Consider the following 19751-nt stretch of genomic DNA (forward strand, 5'->3'; position numbering starts at 1 on the left):
CTTCCCCTCTCTCTCTCTCTCTCTCTCTCTCTCTCTCTCTCTCTCTCTCCCATCCATCTCTCTCTCTTGCTCTCCCTCTTTCTATACATCTATATCTATATCTCTTTGCCTCTCTATCTCTATTTCTTAATATTTCTTTTTCCATCTCTCCCTCTATCTCTAGCTCATTATCTCTCCATCTCTATCTACCCTTGTATCTCTCCCTAAAAATCAACCTCATGTACAACGCATGATGCCAAAAAAATAGGGCATTTTTTTTCCTAATTGACCTTCCAAACCTCTTATTTGTATACATTGCATTATAAATAAAACATTAGAAAACTTTATTTATTAGGCAATGAAACTAACCCTGCCGCGAACAATACAATAGTCGATTTTTTTTTATAATTTTCAATACTACAATACCGGAAAAAGAAAAGAAAAGAAAAATTAACCCTTTTAGTGTCCAAAGGGACGTGTTTTAATGGGTAGTAGATTGAATGAAGTTTTCTAAAAGGTCTTTATAAAGCTTCAAGGCAAGTATTTCATTTGCAGATTTGCAGAAGAGGAAGAAAAAGAAAGAAGGGTTTGGTACAGCTATGGCTCCGGCTGCTGATCCAGAAGACATTATCAACGACAATAGTAACCCTCGCCCTCTGGATGACGATGACATCGCCCTCCTAAAAACCTATGTAATCTCTCTACTCACAGCTACTTTTTTTCTGTCTTATCATTTTTTCCACTCCTCTTTGCTCTTTCTTACGCTATTTCTTACTCTAGGGTTTGGGGCCTTATTCGACTCCTATAAAGAAAGCTGAGAAGGAGATAAAAGAAATGGCAAAGAAGGTCAATGATCTATGTGGTGAGTGAAACACCTTAAAAAACCCTAATTTAAATAAACCTTAATAGTTATATTTGTTTGGCTCCGTTGCTTTTAAAATTGAGGGATTCTGTAACCCTATGCTTTAATAATTTACTCTTCTGACACGTTCATGTATAATAGGACCTATAAGATTTAAATGGTAAAGGGTACTTTTTTAGGTTACGCCCAAGCCGGATGCCATTATGGCACCCCTTGTGGAAGTCCACACAGAGTATCATTATTTATTTCTGTCAGTTATGATACTGGATTAAAATTTTATTACTAATCATGAAAATATACTACACCTTGCCAATCTTCTTGCACTCTGTTCCCTGCCTATTAAGGATGCTTTCTTTGGAAATGAATTCTGGGTAACTCTGCACGGGGCATGCTCTTTGTGCTTTGAACCAGAAGCCCAAAAGACATTGAATGGTAGCTTTGATTGCTAAGCTTAGACCTTCGATAGTCCTTCTGCGTGGAGATGCTGTAAATCAATCCAAAATAATGAAAAACTGTCAAATGTAGGCCAGGTCAGAAGAATTTTTATATAATTCAAGCATTCAGAAATAACTAAAATAAAATAAATCCACAAGAGACAAAGCAATCTGCAGTACTGGCTTGTTTATATCGCTAACTATTAGGGAATTTATTAAACCTTAAACCTATGTTATGAGACAGCTTTGTAGAATTTAAATGCAATTCTAACCATCTATATAAATCTTGGGGTGTTTATACTTAAATTTAATATAGTAAAAGCCATATTCAGATGCTTTTGTATCCTATTGCAAAATGTGAGTATACTCATAACCTCAGGTATTGGTAATTAAGCCACCAAGTTATTAGAAGTTTGACATAGAGCCAAAGGAGTTTTTGTAATTTGCAATTGATAGACATTTTATGAATTTGTAGTAACAAAGTTAAAATTCTGTCAAATAAGTTAAAAAAATGAAGTTTTGATGGGTTTCTAAGATCAAATTGGAGATCCGCCAATTTTTTTTTGGAAATGCCAGATAGTGTTTACATTTGTTATGGAAGCTCCCTAGATGTTTCCCGGGTTTTCCATGGGATTTTAAGGTTCTTTCAACTTTTAATGTACAAAATATGATTATATATGCTTATCACATTTGATTATGTGCAATCAGAATAATTTTTTTAGTCCTGTGGCCCTTGTCCATGCAGAGTAAATGCAAGACAGGGTTGCTTACTATCATGCCCTTTTAGAAAGTCAAACAGTGTAAAATGGTAGTTTATATAGTAACAAAATTCCACGAAATAATAATACGATATTCCAAAATAAATATGATTTTGAACATTAAAATTGATACTTAAAGTGTCCAAAGATATGATGTATTGTAATGGGTAGGGGAGTGAAGTTTTTTAAAAGGCCTTTGCAAAATTAAGAAGGTATGCAATAATTGGTATACCAGCATCTGAGCTCTTGATCTCCTTCAGTTTGCAAGAACAAGATTTAAAAAGGAGAACTCAACATCCCTTTCAGCATCAATCAGAGCAGGGAATGATTCACTAAAAAATTAACTGTTATGATATTGGAATCTTATTTTTAATATAAGATATCAAAATGTGAATGTAGATTAGGAAACCTTTACTGTTCTCAATTTCATCAATAACTTCATAGCCGAACTGTGGGTTTGGAGCTTTTTTCTATTGGGTAATCACTGTAATAAATTGGAAAAGCATCCATAGAATAGAAACAATGGGTTTCATTTTGCACCTAGAAACCTGCAGTTCATGGCAAATGGTATATGGTTCAGTGGTCTATACACTATAGGATGGCTTGTGCGCCCTATCGAAGTTTTTAAGGCTTAATTTATGATGCATTTTTTTGAACTCATGTCTATTCTAATTGCACCTAAACTCTCTCTTCCATCTCAAGATGATATTGGAACCTGCACTTACACCATAGAAGTGCTGAATGCTCTTAATGTTGACTTGCACTTGTGTCAAATTTTCCACAAAACAGTATCTTTCTCTTTCCTTTGGATAAGGATAATCAGATAGGAATTCAAACTACATAACAAATCCTGAAAGCTGTTTGAATAGTGAAGATACATGGTGTTATATTACAACCGTGCTAGATGATGTTGCAGTGCTAACCTGGCTAATGGTAAATGTTTAAGTCATGCACTAGGATCTTGTTTGCAATTTAAATCTGCCTGTTACTTTGATGATGGAAAGCAATGGAAAACTGTAACAGATAGTTAAGTGTTATGGACACGAATTGCCAAAAGTGGCTAAGGAAGTAGGTGTCAAGATCTGAAATGATAGTCAGTGGCAAACCATTGTTCAAATATCTGTGGTGATTCCTTAGGATCATCAATGGTTTTACAAGAGGAAACACAATCATTTTGGAGAAGTAATTAAATAAATTATTACTTCAAAGTTATTTGAAACTATGCTGCACGTAAACCATCCAACTAGAATAATCTGAAAAAGGCTTGGACTAGATGCACAGAGAACATATGCAGGCATAACCATCATCACTTTTTGATATGTATGTCAAGTATAAGCGCTTTTGAAGGTTTCAAAGAGTTGTGCAAATTGAGTAAAACCTCACAGTTAATGTTAATCTCCTGCTACATTTCTGTGACTCCCTTGAATTGTTTTTTCCCTCTAATAAATAGAATTTCAATTGTTGTGTGGCTCCCTTTAATTGTTCTCCCTTTAATTTTTATTTTCACTCAGAAAAATAGAATTTGAATTGCTTTCCTTTGTCACCCGGGTTGCACATTTATCACAAGGATTCCATCAGAGAAGATATTTAGGATATGAACTTTATTAAATTATATATTTTCATCCAGTAACCTGGTGATTGGTACCAAAAAATGTCATTGGTATAAACAGTTGTATCCCTTGCTTAAGGTTGATGTCCCTTGACTCTTTATTTAGTTTAGTTAATAGTATATTATGGTTATTGTCTCTTGGTTTCTTTTAACATGTTTTTCCCTTTGAAATGTTTCTTCTTCAAAGCATGATTAGTATTGTTATGTCAATGTAGCAATTATTTAATGTATGACAAATTGTTATGTTCTTTTAAGATTTGTAGACTATCAAACATTCAAATCTCACTGTCTTCTGGAAACCTTCATTTTGAGATATACCATGTTATATTTAAAATAATAAGCAAAATAAACTCAACTTGTTTGGTTTTTATTATTATTGAAGTGTTCTCAGTATGCTAATGCTAATTGTGCATGATCCCTTAATGCTTGTTTTTTTATAGTGTAACTTACCGTAAGTTTTATGGTTTTTTTTTGCTGATCTAGGTTATAACCTAGGTATCCTCATTATCTTGATAGGGTGCCTTAGTAACGGTTCTCCCCAATCAAGTCACTTTGTGAGGGTGCCTTAATAACTGTTCTCCCTCAATCCTAAATAGGGTGCCTCATTAACCGTCCTCCCTCTGTCTGAGAGGGTGCCTTAGTAATGGTTCTCCCTCTAGAGACAGTGTTCAGCAGTATCATAGGCTAGATTTGTAAACATGAATATATTGCCAACCAAATAGGCAGAATGTTATCAGCATCAGTCATAAATGTGCAAGGTATTAATACTGTGAATATACAGATATTATCATGCCAAAAATTACCATATAATGCATCTACAGTTTGCTATATATAATCCTTAGAATTCATACCAGTTCGTGTACCTGGTTGATTATATTCGTAGCAGGTATTAGTCTTTTTCTTATTACTTCTTCCTTTTTCCCTTGATTTCCATCCTCCCCCCTCATGTCTATTGGAAGGTATTTATCCTTCTTATTGTGGGTGGAGAGTCACATCCCCAGCCATGTCTGTTGGTGGCAGCGATGTAATGTCCCTTCCGTAGACAGACCAGTTGTCAGCATGGGTTAGCCTATAATTGGGATTCCCGTGGGCTAACGTGGTGGATAGGGAGCCCATTTGGGGGTTTGGGGACCTTTTGAGGAGTATTGGAGACATTTTGGGCGTTCTAGGGTAGTTTCCTATTTTTTATGAGGGTTGCTATTTTTTAGACTGCCAGTTGACTGTTTGACCATCGGAGGGCCAAGGAACATAGCATAGTGGCTTAGGAGTGTTTATCATCGATTTGAGACAGTCTCCAAACTTTTAGGAGCATCCCTCCTTTTTAGGAGACTGCTAGTTGCATTGCCACATCCAGTCATCATCCTTGGACAGGTGACAGCATTTAGTTTTCAGTTTGGGGGAGGCCAAGTTTTGGAAATTGAATAAAACTATATATTAAATTTTTGACTTTAATATTTAATAAAAATAAAGTTATAAGTGATTATAATATCACTTTATAATTAATTAATATAGTGTCATAATTTGCCCCATGGCACACCTCCCTAGGTAGAAATAAGTTGTTTTTAAAAAGTGGCCCTTTTATTAATGATGAATTAGACCTCAAGCTGATCAAACCATTTAAGGGAGATATAAGTTGCAAAATAATTTCATTAAAGTAAATAAGAAAGCCCTAAAATTCGATTAGGGTTGGGAACTTGGGAAGCAATAAAGTAATGCGAGGAGGTCTCATTTGGGCATTCATTCATTCATTTTTACATCAGCTATCTTAGAATTGAGTTCTGCAAATGGATTTCAGAAGCAGACAAGCCTCCATGGAACGAAAACTCCTTGGGGATCAACGAATTGGATGAATTGGATGCCAACGCAGTTCATAATTGTGGGGAATTCATACAGGATTCCTGTTTGTGCTTTAGTTGAGAGTTTTATCAGCATTCAGACCCTTATCAGCAGATTCAGATTTTACATTGCAGATTCAGGAGGGTTTGGAGGTTCACATAGGCAGCCGTACCATTTCTTGTGCCAGCCGTACCTTCTTCTCGCTGGCCGTACCACCTGCAGGCCTCTGGCTTCACCATGTACAACTCAGTAGAAGGTTTGAAATTGTTGTAATCTTCATTGTCAACACTTTCCTACAGAGGTTCGATGCATTCTAGAGGCTACAGATGACAAATGGGGTCTGCATCAGTGATTCTTTGAAGAAAACTTAGGAAATTCAATAATCCTGCCTGCAGGCCAGATACATTTCTTAGCAGTTTCAATATATTTGTTTTTAGTAATTATAGTTGATGCAAATAAATTCCATTGGAGTCATGGACATCATTGGACGCTCATCCTTTGTGTTCTATTCAAGATTATTCAATAAACACCCTCTCTTGGCTAGGTGTTGGACTCTTGGTATGCTCATTGTGCTTTGGTGAAATGAATTTCTTGATTCTGAAAATTGTTATATTGCTGTATTAGAAATCGGAATTCTGAAATTAATATACAGTCAATTATATTTCTGCATATTGCTTTCAAAAGTATTGGATCATTGGCATTTGTTCATTTGTAAACCCTATGCAATCTACTGGTAACAAACTTAAACAAAAACCTTAAAAAAATCAGTCTTAAGACCTCTAAACAGCAGCATAAGAATCAGAAAAAATTCAGCATAACCTAGCCGGGGATCTTATAGGCGACCCCTTTGAAAGGTTGCTGTCCTCTCTCTTACTTCTTCAGTGGTCAATGATAATCGTGCCTTTCTTAATTTAATAATCATGCTAAATAAAAATTGGTAATATATCAGTTTAGATTATCATATCAATTAATCAATTAATTTATATTAAACTTTAATGCTGAGAGGTAAGGCTATTCCTCTTGATTGATTAGATGAAGCTCTATGTAGACCAATTTCTTTTGCAATAGAAGATTTGGCAACCTATGAAAGGAGACCATTTAATAGGGTATGTTTGAATTTGAATTTATTCATCCTCACCACCTTCATTGGTGCACTTTTTGTTTTGTTTTGTTGGGAATTCAAATGACAGCTACAAGGACAAACATAAAACTAAAAATAAACAAAAAGCCCTCCTGAAGTGTTTAAAACTTTGGTCAAAACAAAAAAAAAATTGCAAAAGAATTTGTGAAAATGAACAATAAATAAGTGAACTTACCTTAAATGCCCTAGATTTGGTGCTCTCTTACGCCTTCTTACTGCTGTTCCTTTCTTTTCTCACAACAGTTATCTTTATCTTCCTCTTATCATGTTGAAAATTGGCAAACGAGTTATTTTAATTTTAGTTAGTGTTCCAATTTTATGTTTAGGTTTTGTGTAAATTGATGTGGGGTCCTTGTGGCCCCCCTAAACCTTTTTCTTAGTTTTGTACTTTTTTTTGAATTTGAGTGTTTTGTGTGCTGTGCCATAGGGGATGGCTAACTGTCCTCTGATGTGCCAGGCTGGTTCTTGTTAGAAAATAGGCATATTTTATATGTTTCCTGAAATATTGAAAATTCGGGGACGGGGTGGTGACGCATCCCTGGGATGCAGGTCTAGAAATTAATGACATTTTTGTGCGAGGCTTCATTCAGAGGGGGCTTTTATCCCAAGTGCCAACAATAACTAATTAGAGATGAAGGATTGAATGTGGATGTAGGGGTTCTTTCAGTGGAGGCCATATAAGTTTATAGCTTAATATGGGGCTATTAGAATGCCTATTTTGCCCATCCAATAGCTCCATAGAAACCAAGAATAGGTCTCTGAAGTTATACAAATATTGTTGATCATATGATCAATAGTAATATAATATAATAGAACCAAGATGGAATTAGTTAATATTTTTTACGGATAAGTAACTTTGTCTTCAATGCCACAAATTTTCCTTATTGGCAGAAGATGATTATAAAAGTATTTACTGCTGGGCCATCAATTATATACCTCTCGGTGGTTTCCAAATTATCACATTGTCTGTCTAGCAGTGTAATTGTAGAAGCGTTGGTATTGTGAAGCCTCCTGGGAGTTTTTGTTATTAACATTTTGTAATGCAATGCCAATTTGTTCCTGGATGAATGATTCTTGTATATCTCATATTCATGATATTCACACTCTTTCTCAGTTGTAGGGTAGTATGCTTCTTAGTTGAATATTTACAACATGCTAGGCATTGGAGCTTGCAATGTTGTAGAGTTTTCAATAACTTTGAAGCCATTTACCTTGACAGGAATTAAGGAATCAGACACTGGACTAGCTGCACCTAGTCAATGGGATCTTGTGTCAGACAAGCAGATGATGCAGGAGGAGCAACCCCTGCAGGTATTTTATGTTGCCAACCACCTATATGAATGCAAAATGAGACAGACAATCATGGCTATAGTTAGTGATTTATGTAAAGAGTTTTTTCAGCTTCTGTAAAGAAGATATAGGTCAATATGTGAAGTTTTTTGTTGTGCCATCTGTTTTGGTTCCAGTTTTAGTTATGATCAATCACTTACTATATATGCTTTTATTGATGATGTGAGATAAACATGTATATTTAGTCAGTTCTTGTTTCTGCTGTGCAGGTGGCAAGGTGTACTAAAATAATTAACCCAAATACTGAGGATGCAAAATATGTTATAAATGTCAAACAAATTGCTAAGGTGACTTATATTTGTTTGGCTTCTAGATTATACTAATTCTATTTTTGTAGATGCATCAAATGGCTTTTTTGAAAAAATCAAAATATTACTGCTGGGATGTTCTTTCATGGAGTAGTATTTTAGAGAACTTTCATGGAAACTTCATTAATGATGTTTAGAATTAGAGCCAATGTTGCCTCCAAAGCTGCACATATTTATATTTAATATGTGCATGATTGATCTTTGAAAATGCAGTTTGTAGTTGGATTGGGTGATAAGGTCTCACCAACAGATATTGAAGAAGGCATGCGAGTTGGGTCAGTATTGACTTATCAGAAAATCTAGCCTTTTGTATTCTGTGACAAAGGTTTTAAATCATTTTTTATTTAAGAGATATGCTGATACATGCTATATGCAAATTTGTATAACTCTACTGTTCAAGTGATACAAAATTTGTAGAAATGCCTTTGGAAAGTGTGACTGGCCACATAATGTTGGTATATTGTGGAATGAATGGCTGATAATTTTTTTAATGTGCAGTGTTGATCGTAACAAGTATCAAATTCAGATCCCATTGCCTCCTAAGATTGATCCCAGTGTTACAATGATGACAGTGGAAGAAAAGCCAGATGTTACATACAATGATGTCGGTGGATGCAAAGAGCAGATTGAGAAAATGCGAGAGGTTTGCCATTTTTTTTAATATGGTTACTATATTTCAGAAATCTTGTTTGAAGTGCTAGTTTTCTTGGCTGTTTTAAACACGGTTAACCATCTTTTTGCCCAGAACCATAAAATATAAGGACTGCCTTTCTTTACCACAGAATTTCCTCTGTAGTTGAAGTTTGAGTGGTGTTGCATTCTTCCTTTTCTGTGACCCTTTTTTTTTCTATGGTTGAAAAATTAATTTATGGTGCATTTTGGGAATTTCTCATGATAGGGACTCCTAGGGACAAGGTTCTGATGATTCTGACATTCTATTTATTACTTTCTTGTTGTTTCGTCTCTAGTTTACATTATTTTTGCATCACTTGCTATAATTTGAAATTATTTCTGTATGTCCAGTAGTTGAAGTGGCATTATATCATTGTTTGTTTATGCCCTTCTCTTTCTGCTTTATTTTTTCTTTTCAGGTTGTAGAGCTTCCAATGCTTCATCCTGAGAAGTTTGTTAACCTTGGAATAGATCCACCCAAAGGCGTCCTTTGCTATGGGCCTCCGGGAACTGGAAAGACACTATTAGCTAGAGCTGTGGCTAATCGGACAGATGCATGCTTTATTCGAGTTATTGGAAGTGAGCTTGTTCAAAAGTATGTTGGTGAGGGTGCTAGAATGGTTCGTGAGCTTTTTCAGGTTTGTAAATTCTAGATTGTTTTATTTTTTCAACTCTTCTATTTATAAAGGCAGCAACACAGTTTATTTTCATGGTTCATTTTAAATTTAGGTTTTCCACGTTATTGATACATGTTATGTACAAGACTGGAATGTACTCAAGTTCAACAAATAGAAATGTTTAGACACGTTCCATGGCATGTAACAATAAACGGTTCTCTGCAGTGTTTTTGAGTTCCAGTGAGGCATTTTTTTTTCCAGATTTTGGGTATGGTTATTAAAATAAAAATTATATTTGATTTTACAAATTTAAACAAATAGAAAATTGTTAAAAAATGACTTCAGCGAACAAAAAAACTAAAATTTTAAAAAGTGAACATTTAAATATATTTCTAAAAATATAAATGAGTCTGTACAAAATATATCATTCTTCAAAACTTCTCTACATTTGAAATCTAGCAACCACATAGGTGTGAGTTAATGCCAGCCTGAAATAGATAGAGTTGTGATGTAAATTTAACCAAAACTTATATCAAATTTGGACTATTCAATGTATTTCCTCTGGAAAGTATAGGATAAGAATCTCTTCTTGGGTGGCCTCCCATACTTTAGTAATTTAACGTTGACTAAAACTTCATCTAGAATAAGGCTGGTGCTAGCATTTGAATAAACCATCGACTTCCACCTATAAGATGAGATTGCTAGTTTGCTTTCTATTCAACAGGCCTCCAAGTTTCATCAATGGCTGTGTGTTTTATTCCTTGCTTCTAAGCAGTGATGCCCTCATGTCTATGTTTTTGCTTTTATAGAAAAATGGATGCTTAGGAATTGATGTTTATTGTTTTGTGTGTGAATGCATTTTGGGTCAAATGGAATTTGTTTGAGGAACAAGTCTTCCCAGTTCCTGTGTGAATTTACTGGAATCACATGAGAAGATTTCTAGCAGGTGAGCTGAATCTGGAAGGCTAGCTAGATGTTACACTCTCCTATCTACTCAACCTGAAAATGCTCGACTTAAGTCACATCAAGCTCACTGACAGCCTTCAACATCTTGTTTGCAGTTTGAAAGCCACAGACGCAAAGAGTTGTTTCATCTCCTTGGGATGCTACAACATCCTAATTTTGGCAAAAAAATAAGGGAATGTCCTGTTTTCATTTAAAAAGGGGAGTTGAAGGAGTTAGGGAGATGGGTGCAGGGGGCGACATCCCATCTTTGTCTTTTGAATGTTTTGGATGGGTGTCTAGTCTCTGGAGACATGTCCCTGAGGAACATTAGTTTTCAGTGACAGCAAGAATATGCTATGCATGATGATGATCTTATTGATGAGTATATCTCTTTGTAGCATTAATTGAGACAAGTTGGTCTTTATGCAAAGCTGGCCAATTTTGAGCTAAATCAAAATAAGAAAATTATCAATGATAAATGAATGAAGTTATGTCTATTGTTTATTTCAGCTTGTCGATGAAGTTTGGTGGCTGGGAACTACCATCTCTTTACAATAGAGTATTGTTCTTTTAGAGTAAAGGAAGGCTTGTGGCGCATACATGTGAATTAAGACCTTGACATAGGATTATAGACATTGGTTATCAATTTAAATTGCATGGTTTGTGTTGTGCTGCGGCAGGCTGCCTATGTTGGGTGTGTTTCAACAAAATGTGCTTATGCTTTTCTGCATTTTCTTTCTGCCTAAGATAATAGTATGAAATGTGTACTGTAATAAGTTAGGTAGTTTGGTCAAATACTTGGGAAATAAAGTGTCTTTGATTCCACTTCTCCAAGCATTGCACAACATAATAGAGGAAGGCTTGCTGGTACATAGAATGTACTCGAGAACTGATACTGGTGTGTAGATAAGTTAGCAATGTAAAACGTATGGTCTGCATGGTGCTGGCAATGTTAACTGTTGTATATCAACAAACTTGTGATTAAGATGTGATTTAATTTTTTTCTTTTTAAGCTTATGGCATGGAATGTGTTCAAACTTCTATTAAGTGGATAATTTGGTTAAATAATGGGCAAATAAATGTATTGTATAATATATATAATGAAATTTATACTTGCCAAGCATATATTTATCATCTCATATGACCTATTCATTTTATAATTACTATTTTATTTACTAATTGTTCACTTTAGATATGATCATATAATTTATTTTTTCTTCTCCTAGAGTCTTATCTATTGGGTCATGTCTGTGGTTCTCAGATGTATGTATTCTCATGACAATGCTTTTTGATTCAATTTGTCTCTTTGTGCAGATGGCCCGGTCAAAGAAAGCTTGTATTGTCTTCTTTGATGAAGTGGATGCCATAGGTGGGGCTCGCTTTGATGATGGTTTAGGTGGTGATAATGAAGTGCAACGAACTATGCTTGAAATAGTGAATCAGCTGGATGGTTTTGATGCACGAGGAAATATTAAAGTTCTTATGGCAACTAACAGGTGTAAAGACTTAGTTTTCTTTCAAAGGCTTGGAAAATCTATTTGTCAAGCTATTCTTTTTTTTGATTTGTCAGGAAATCACATCTCCTAAGTTTTTTGCAAATGCTTAAGGAAGTTGTGATTAAAGCTATGCTTTTTTCATTTTTTAGTTTGAATAATAACAATCTTTGTAACTACTAAAAAAATTTCTCGATTGCGTTGATAGTGATTGATTAAAGTTATCATCAATCTGAACCACAGTGCTGAGACTCAGACTCACAAAAACTAGCCAAGCTGATATTTGAATTAGATTTGGACTCAGACTTGGATCTGGTGGAAAATCTGCTTAAAGTTGGCAATTTTAAAAAATCATTGAAAATAGAGAACTTAAGAAAAAAAATACTTATATAATCTCAAATTAAATTATCTTAATCATACACAAAAAGTTAATACAATCAGTTAAATCTATCTAACATATTCACACAAAGAAAAAGGCAAAAATTGCCATATTGAAAGTTAATACAAGAGAGTACCATAACAGTCAATAATAATAATTTATGTTAGTACATTCAGATGAGTAAAAACAGTAGAGTACCATGATGGTCTATAATTATTATTCTAGTGAAATAACGTTGAATAGAAATTTGATATCCTTTTTTGTAGGAAGGCAGATCATGTTTGGATATGGTGACATAGAGGATCACATACTCTTAACAACAGAAGGAAAAATATTAATTTGCCTATGATTAAACCCATTTGCTTGACACGCTAAAATCTTCCCCAAGGCCCCGGTCTCACCATTTTCATTACATTACATTATTGAATAACCAGAATGACTCAAAACAAATTGTTGTTTTGAACACAACTTTACATGCTAGTGTTTTGTTTCCATAACCTAGTTACTATTGTCAATTGATGATACAACTCTGTACTACTGCTACAGATTGCCCTTCCTTCAGATATGGAAATTAGCTGTAAACATGATAATAGATTGTCACAGCTACAAAACAGAACCTGCATCTAATGAAACTCTTGCAAACACTCCTTTGATCAGCTACCTACCTCTAGCCTAAAAGTTCCTTTTTGTTTTTGTCCCTCTTCCCCTGCCAAAAAAAGATTCAGAAAGGCAATCTAATGATGGAGCCTTAAGCCTTGGATATGTCACTCTTCATTACATGTCAACAACCCTTTGCATCCTGCTAACTTCTCATCTTCTTTCATCATTTCTGGAATGCAATCACTGTGAAGCTCTTCTTTCAAGCAATCATGAGTAGTCTGATTATAGGATTCCCTTTGCATCCTGCCAACTTCTCATCTTCTTTCATCATTTCTGGAATGCAATCACTGTGAAGCTCTTCTTTCAAGCAATCATGAGTAGTCTGATTATAAAATTTGTTTTTCCTATATCTTGCCCTCCCATAATATCTTCATGGCAGTCCATGTTTTGAAGAATTCAATTCTCGCCAACTAGGGTGTAAGGTGATAATTGGAAATGTGTTTTATTTTGCCTGTAAACAATTTCCCACTAACTTCACCAGAAAATTAGTATGCCTGGTTTTCTGTAATGGTTGTGTAACTGCTGCAAACATTTTTTTATAGCAGATGTGTAGCTGCTGCAAATATCTTCCCTTATGAGTCATGTTAATGTAATTTGTATTGCTGAGTATGAATACAATCAAAATTGGTTTGACAAAGACTAGGTAAAATACTGAATTATGTTTTCACCAGCTTTCCCGACTTTCTTAACAAAAATGAGTTTGAATAATTTTTAATTCCTAGCCTATGTCACAAAGTTCATGATCATGTTCAAGTTCAGTGAAGAAAAAGTTGGAACAAGTTTGTCAACAGATAATTTAGAAGCTTTCAAAGTTGGAACCTAGGAATTGAGTATTTTAAAACTCACAGCTGAAGAAAAATTTCTACTTGCCTTCCCTATCACTGGAAAATGAGCCCTTTTGAAGAGCTATGTTAGGCCTGTAAAATAAGGCATATTTAGGAAAAGTTTGGCCAAGGAACTCTGCCCTTGGTTTAGCTTTCTACATGGCTTGGCCTGTCATTTAATAAATGCTGGCTTAGTCTGGGCCAATACTTCTCAGAGGAGCTGGAAAATAAATGAGAAGAGAAAAAGCTCATGCTTGTGCTTGCATTTGCCAGTAAATCAGCTGGTCTAGTTCACTTCTAAAACAATTATTGAAGCTAATCCTTTTAAAGTGGGCCAACAAACTTCTTGCCTTCTTTAAGAGATGCTATAGTTTGCACTGAGAAGAGAAAAAGCTCATGTTTGTGCTGGCATTTGCCAGTAAATCAGCTGGTCTAGTTGACTTTCTAAAACAATTATTGAAGCTAGTCTTTTTGAAGTGGGCCAACAAACTTCTTGCTTCCTTTAAGAGATGCTATAGTTTCCACTTTGGTGTTTTCCCTTTCCCCTTAATTATAGGAAGCTTTGAGAAGTGGGCCAGCTGGAGGCCTCTATTGGAATTTGGAACCATGGTCCCTACCTCTTTAATGATTCCAAGGGCGATATGCCTTGCAGAAGTCATGGCAAGGGAACATTTTGAGATATGAATAAAGCATCCGGCTCCTGTAGTTCATGGGTTCCTCTTTGATGCTCCATCAAAATTTACTTTCCTAGCATCCATCTTGGAGGGGAAGAGGAAGAGTAGGCCATTTAATTGTTTGTAGGGGTTGAAAAAAATATTACTGCTTAACAGTCATGATATTGGTTTAGTTTTGTAATACTTTTTTAATAACACGGTGTCAAGTTATTGATGAAAAACTTAGAGTGACGTTATGTTGCAATGGAATAGAAACCTTTTGTCTTCAACTACTAAGTCCCATCTCTTTGGGTTGTATACTTGTGATCATTCTGAGGCACTTGAATTGGTGTTTTAAACAAGCTTTTCAATTTGGGACATGTTTTGTTAAAAATGCTTTGGTTTATCATTGTGCTTGCCCCTGTTTCATTCTCTTGTAACACAGTAAACAAACAGCTTTTGTTTTGTGTTGAGTAAATATTTGTACAAGTCTTTTGATGTGTCTCCTTGTCTAAAACACATCACTTCTTGTTTCATGTGTCAATTTGTAGGCCTGATACTCTTGACCCAGCACTATTGAGGCCTGGTAGATTGGATCGAAAAGTTGAATTTGGCTTACCTGATTTGGAAAGCAGAACACAGATATTTAAAATTCATACACGGACAATGAATTGTGAGCGAGACATTCGTTTTGAGTTGCTTGCACGGTTATGCCCTAATTCAACAGGTTACTTCAGTGCCATTTGATCCCTAATTTTAATTGGACTGTAAATGTGTTCAGAGGGCTGAAATTGGTAGATGTTTTAAATAATTGCTAGGATGACTTTCCAATTTGGTCATAAGGTGGGAATGTATCAGATTCTTTAATTTTGTTCGGGTTGGTTTTAGTAATTGTAGCAATTTTTAATTTAGCTAAGCCCGTGTTTTAATGTTTTCCAGGTGCTGATATACGGAGTGTGTGTACTGAGGCTGGAATGTTTGCTATTAGAGCACGTAGAAAGACTGTTACCGAGAAGGATTTTCTTGAAGCTGTCAATAAAGTCATCAAAGGCTATCAAAAGTTCAGTGCCACTCCAAAATACATGGTGTACAACTAATAATATGGTATTAGTTGTATGCCATATCTTCAATCGGATGTTTTGAATTGGATAATGTTTGTGCGGCCACAGAATATAGATGTATTTTTACTGTACAATTCCTGCCATCTTGTTCACTGCAGTAAAATTATTGAATTTGATTCTAGATATTGCATTGCTGTGAGAGCAGCATAAAAAATAGATTGCTAGGCTATCAGTTTGCACATTTTCTGGTTGCCTTTTGAGATTCTAATTGCATCTTGATTGCAACCTTCTTGATGATGGTAATATATTGCAATTATGGCAAAAAATCATTTGTGTACATTTGTTTCCTCTACTTTGAAGTAATGTATGGATTTTAATATTGTTCCAGCCTAGGAAATTTCACTTTTCCCATCAGATAAAATTCTCTGATGTTTCTTATTACAATGTTGCTGCTCACAAATGTCGGCTCTGTTCATTCCTGAAATGGAGCGAAGATTGGAAATTCCTTGAAATTAATCTGTGTTATTGGTTGCATAATTTTTTAAATTAAATATGATAGGAAAATCCTGACTGTACAGTTTTATTGACTGCCATCTCAGATATTTGCAAATTCAAATTCTTTCCTGAAATTGGAGTGTCCTAGTGTCTAGTTAGGTGAAAAGAATTTTATTTACAATGTCACAAAACCCTGTAACAGCCCAAAACTCAAACATCAACATTTGTCACACTACCATAACCTGAAAGCTCGAAATTTATCTAGCCTTGGAGATAAATAGAGTGTAGATTCAAATCACTAATTTTCCAGGCTGGATATATTATGCTTGTAATGCCGAGCAATTAAATTAATTTTGTTGCAAAGATGAGCATGAATAAATAATGTGCATGTCATACAAATGCAAGTTGGCCATTTGCTTTGATAATGTAATATGTTGGCACGGTGAACATTTTGACACAATTTATAAAAGCTAGTGATGTAAGTCACTGAAAAGTGCAGAATTACAGGTATATGCAAAGAAAAGCTTATGTACAACTTACTGAGGTTGTCAAAACTTGTTAGAACATAATGTTATTAGGGGTCAGCCCATATATATATTAATATATATTTCGTTATAAGGCTACAAAACCTTATATATATTATATGCTTTTTTAAATATACCTTCCGTTTGAAATAATTATAATCTAATAACTATTAGATTGTTAATTATTTATGTTTGGGGGTTATTGAAAATGTGACTAGTGAAGCCATCCTTTGTGACTAGTGAAGTCACCCTTCCTCCCATATTTAAGGGGGTTCTCTCACATTTCAGACCTCTGTGAATTTGGAGATTTATTGTGAATTGTCATTATGCACATGAGGTATTATTGGCTATGTGGAAGTATGTAGGAGTATCCCCAGGGTCAAGGCTATTTTGTAAGTATTGTAATAAATGATGCTTTATTGGGTTTTGGATCTCTGAGGGTTTTCCCATGTATATTTTATGTAATGTGTAAAATGTGTGCTTGTATTATTCTCTTTTCATTTTATTCATATTGTTCATAATATTTAGTATCCTAAGATCCTAATTTCTAACATGGTATCATTGCCAATTAGGTTATACTAATCATTTTTATTAGTTATACCATTAAGCAGTTAAAAAAATTCTTAAAATCAAGTTGCCACATTCGAGTAAGTATATTTCATGAAACTATTTTGAAAATGTGTTCATTGTTTTTTATTTATATTTCAAGGTAATCATTTACATTTATTTGCAGTAGAAAAGGATAAACTTAAGGTAGAAATTCCTTTGAAATAGATGAAACTATAACTTTTTAAAGTTTATTTGAGATTTTTTTTTTTTAAAACTCCACAATTTTTGCTATTGTATTACTAAGAAATGCATCTATGAGCTTGGTGGTAACTGTTAATGATAAAGATTGAAAAGAAAATCCAAACAAACATTAGAATCATGTTTTTAGATCAACACAAATTTTAGAAAAATTAAAAGATTTAATGAAATATTTTTTCTTTGCCATATAATTCTGAAAATTCGTAATCTCTATTTAAAATTACAAGACTTGTCTTAAGTGAAAGGTGAAGAGTCCCAACCTTTGTCTTATAATAAAAGTCGTGACCTTTAAAAAATATCATGACCTTTAGTAAAGAGAGTAATGAGCTTGTCTCAAGATAAACACGGACATTTTTTGAATCTGACATGTGACATGTGAAGCACACCTGATTTCGCATCTCACTGCTTCTTCGAACAGTTTGATTAGAAATAAGTGAAGCCAAAAATGTCAAACTCCTATGATCTCACTGCATCTTCGAACAGTTTGATTAGAAATAAGTGAAGCCAAAAATGTCATTCTAATGTGATGAGGATGTTAGTTAGAAATATTTATAACTTCACAACTAAAACTCCTCACTCATGAGGTGCTTGATTGATTCTCCATCTTTTAAATTTTTCTACAGACCTCTGCGGCTTCAATTAATGAAGTTCCCTATTGATTTGGCTTCACATTGTGTGGAAGACTTCAAACACAACTCTCATAGTTACAAACTACTCTAGGCCTGATCGATTTCCTTATTGGGCCACTTGGCTCCTCTAATGGCGACTATGATGACTTGCGGATAACTTTTCACTTGGTGATCTTAACTGATTCTTCTACGAGCCGTGATAAAGCCTTTTCAACAAATCACGCGATCATTGCATTCCATTATAGGACTTCTATCTAAACCATGTAAAATTTTGCAGCTGTAGCTGCACAGCAGGATAGATCTAGCTAAGAAAATAAAAACAAAACTTGCAGATCCAATGCATAAAGATAAAATAGAGCAGTTAAAAAATCAAATTGTATTAATTCATTGATCAATTACATTATGCAAATGTATGCTTTTATACAATAGTAACCAGTGCAGGATCACATAATTTATGATGGAAACAAAGACATAATAACCATATCAAAATTGGCAGTGAAAGGGGCGGAGATAACAAGTGTAGTTCTCTTTAGTTAACTTACATGCAAGCATGCAATCCACAGATCACAGAGATGACTGTGTTGCATGACTGTTTTGCATGCACTAACACCCCCCCTTAAGTCTAACTAAGGAGAGATAAACCTAATAAAAAGAAAGAGGGAAGAGGAAAAACCCAGTGGGAACGAAACCCCCCTTCAAAATAAACACTAACTCTGCATGACACTCAATATGTTACAATGTCTTGCAATCAAAGGTGGTCTTGCAAAAAGTGGCTATTTGTGCCTTCACAAAGAAGAGAAAGAATGTCAATACAAAATGTAGCAAAGCGAATGCTATAGTAGGTTCCCTTGCAACAAATGATGTCTCTTCCTTTTGGAAGATAGAAACCTCGAGCTATCAAACTACTGAATTCCCACTCAAGTGAAATGTATGAAGGAATCAAGATGAATGGTTCTGAAAAATACTCATGTTTCTCCAATCCGATGCTGAACTGCGAAGTGTGAGATTTGTTCGGATATGAATCAGGATATGTCAAGATAGTAGCATGGAGTGGTTAAGAGAAAACAAGAGAATCCAAACCAAAAGAAGATGCAACTTGATGTGAGCCGACATTAGAGAGAAGACACGTGTCTTCAAAATTGTCGTTATGATCAGAGAGAGATTCAACAAACAAATGATAAATGTCTGATAGGATGATATCTCGCTCATCAAGAGGACAAGAATGAACCTGCTGAAAAGAATCTGAAGTAGCATTCAAAGATGCCAAGATCTCTATCAAACTTGCAGGTGAAGGTGAAGGTACATCAACTATTTTTGTAGGTGGATAAGGAGCAGCTTGTGAATGCATTCCCAAAAAATAGTAGAAAGACAATATGTGAGAAATGGGGACACTATTCATGCCCATGTTGATTGCTCCCACAATACATGCATCTGCAATCCTTATACATATACATCATTCACTCCTTAAAAATATCTCCAAAAAGATATAAAACCTTCAATACAATGGTTATTCCAATCTAAAATAGCTCTATCTTTAGTGTCTGCAAATAAAAATGTTTACCTCCTTCTTCCTAGCAACCTGCTCTGATACCATGTAGAATTTCTTGCATAACAAAACTACAGATCTAGTTAGAAAGCAAGAAACAAAACTTGCAAAGAAGAAAAATAGAAAAGCTTAGAATGAAATTCTATTAATTCATTGTGTAATTTACAAT

At 34.7% G+C, this 19751-nt stretch overlaps 1 protein-coding gene and 1 long non-coding RNA gene across 2 annotated transcripts; both read left to right on the forward strand.

Moving 5' to 3' along the window:
* The first annotated feature begins 361 nt into the window (after positions 1-361).
* LOC131079446 (26S proteasome regulatory subunit 7) lies at positions 362-15918 on the forward strand. Its single transcript, XM_058017401.2, has 10 exons — positions 362-671; positions 760-841; positions 7839-7930; positions 8179-8256; positions 8491-8552; positions 8776-8920; positions 9369-9587; positions 11826-12007; positions 15072-15247; positions 15460-15918. Exons 1-10 carry the CDS (start codon positions 579-581, stop codon positions 15615-15617), a joined length of 1287 nt encoding a protein of 428 aa, XP_057873384.1. The 5' UTR covers positions 362-578; the 3' UTR covers positions 15618-15918.
* Positions 9602-11015, forward strand: LOC131857470 (uncharacterized). Its single transcript, XR_009358761.1, has 2 exons — positions 9602-10512; positions 10628-11015. It is a non-coding gene; the product is annotated as an uncharacterized LOC131857470 (long non-coding RNA).
* Positions 15919-19751: the final 3833 nt, after the last annotated feature.

This window comes from Cryptomeria japonica, chromosome 8 (genome assembly GCF_030272615.1).
Source record: "Cryptomeria japonica chromosome 8, Sugi_1.0, whole genome shotgun sequence".
NCBI lineage: Eukaryota > Viridiplantae > Streptophyta > Pinopsida > Cupressales > Cupressaceae > Cryptomeria > Cryptomeria japonica.

What these genes read in the sequence shown, in the direction of transcription:
- LOC131079446 (XM_058017401.2), top strand. Translation starts at nt 579, where the DNA reads ATGGCTCCGGCTGCTGATCCAGAAGACATTATCAACGACAATAGTAAC. An exon ending in GAAGGTCAATGATCTATGTG is followed by an intron (nt 842 to 7,838) that starts GTGAGTGAAACA and finishes TTACCTTGACAG; the next exon opens with GAATTAAGGAATCAGACACT. An exon ending in ATGTCAAACAAATTGCTAAG is followed by an intron (nt 8,257 to 8,490) that starts GTGACTTATATT and finishes TTGAAAATGCAG; the next exon opens with TTTGTAGTTGGATTGGGTGA.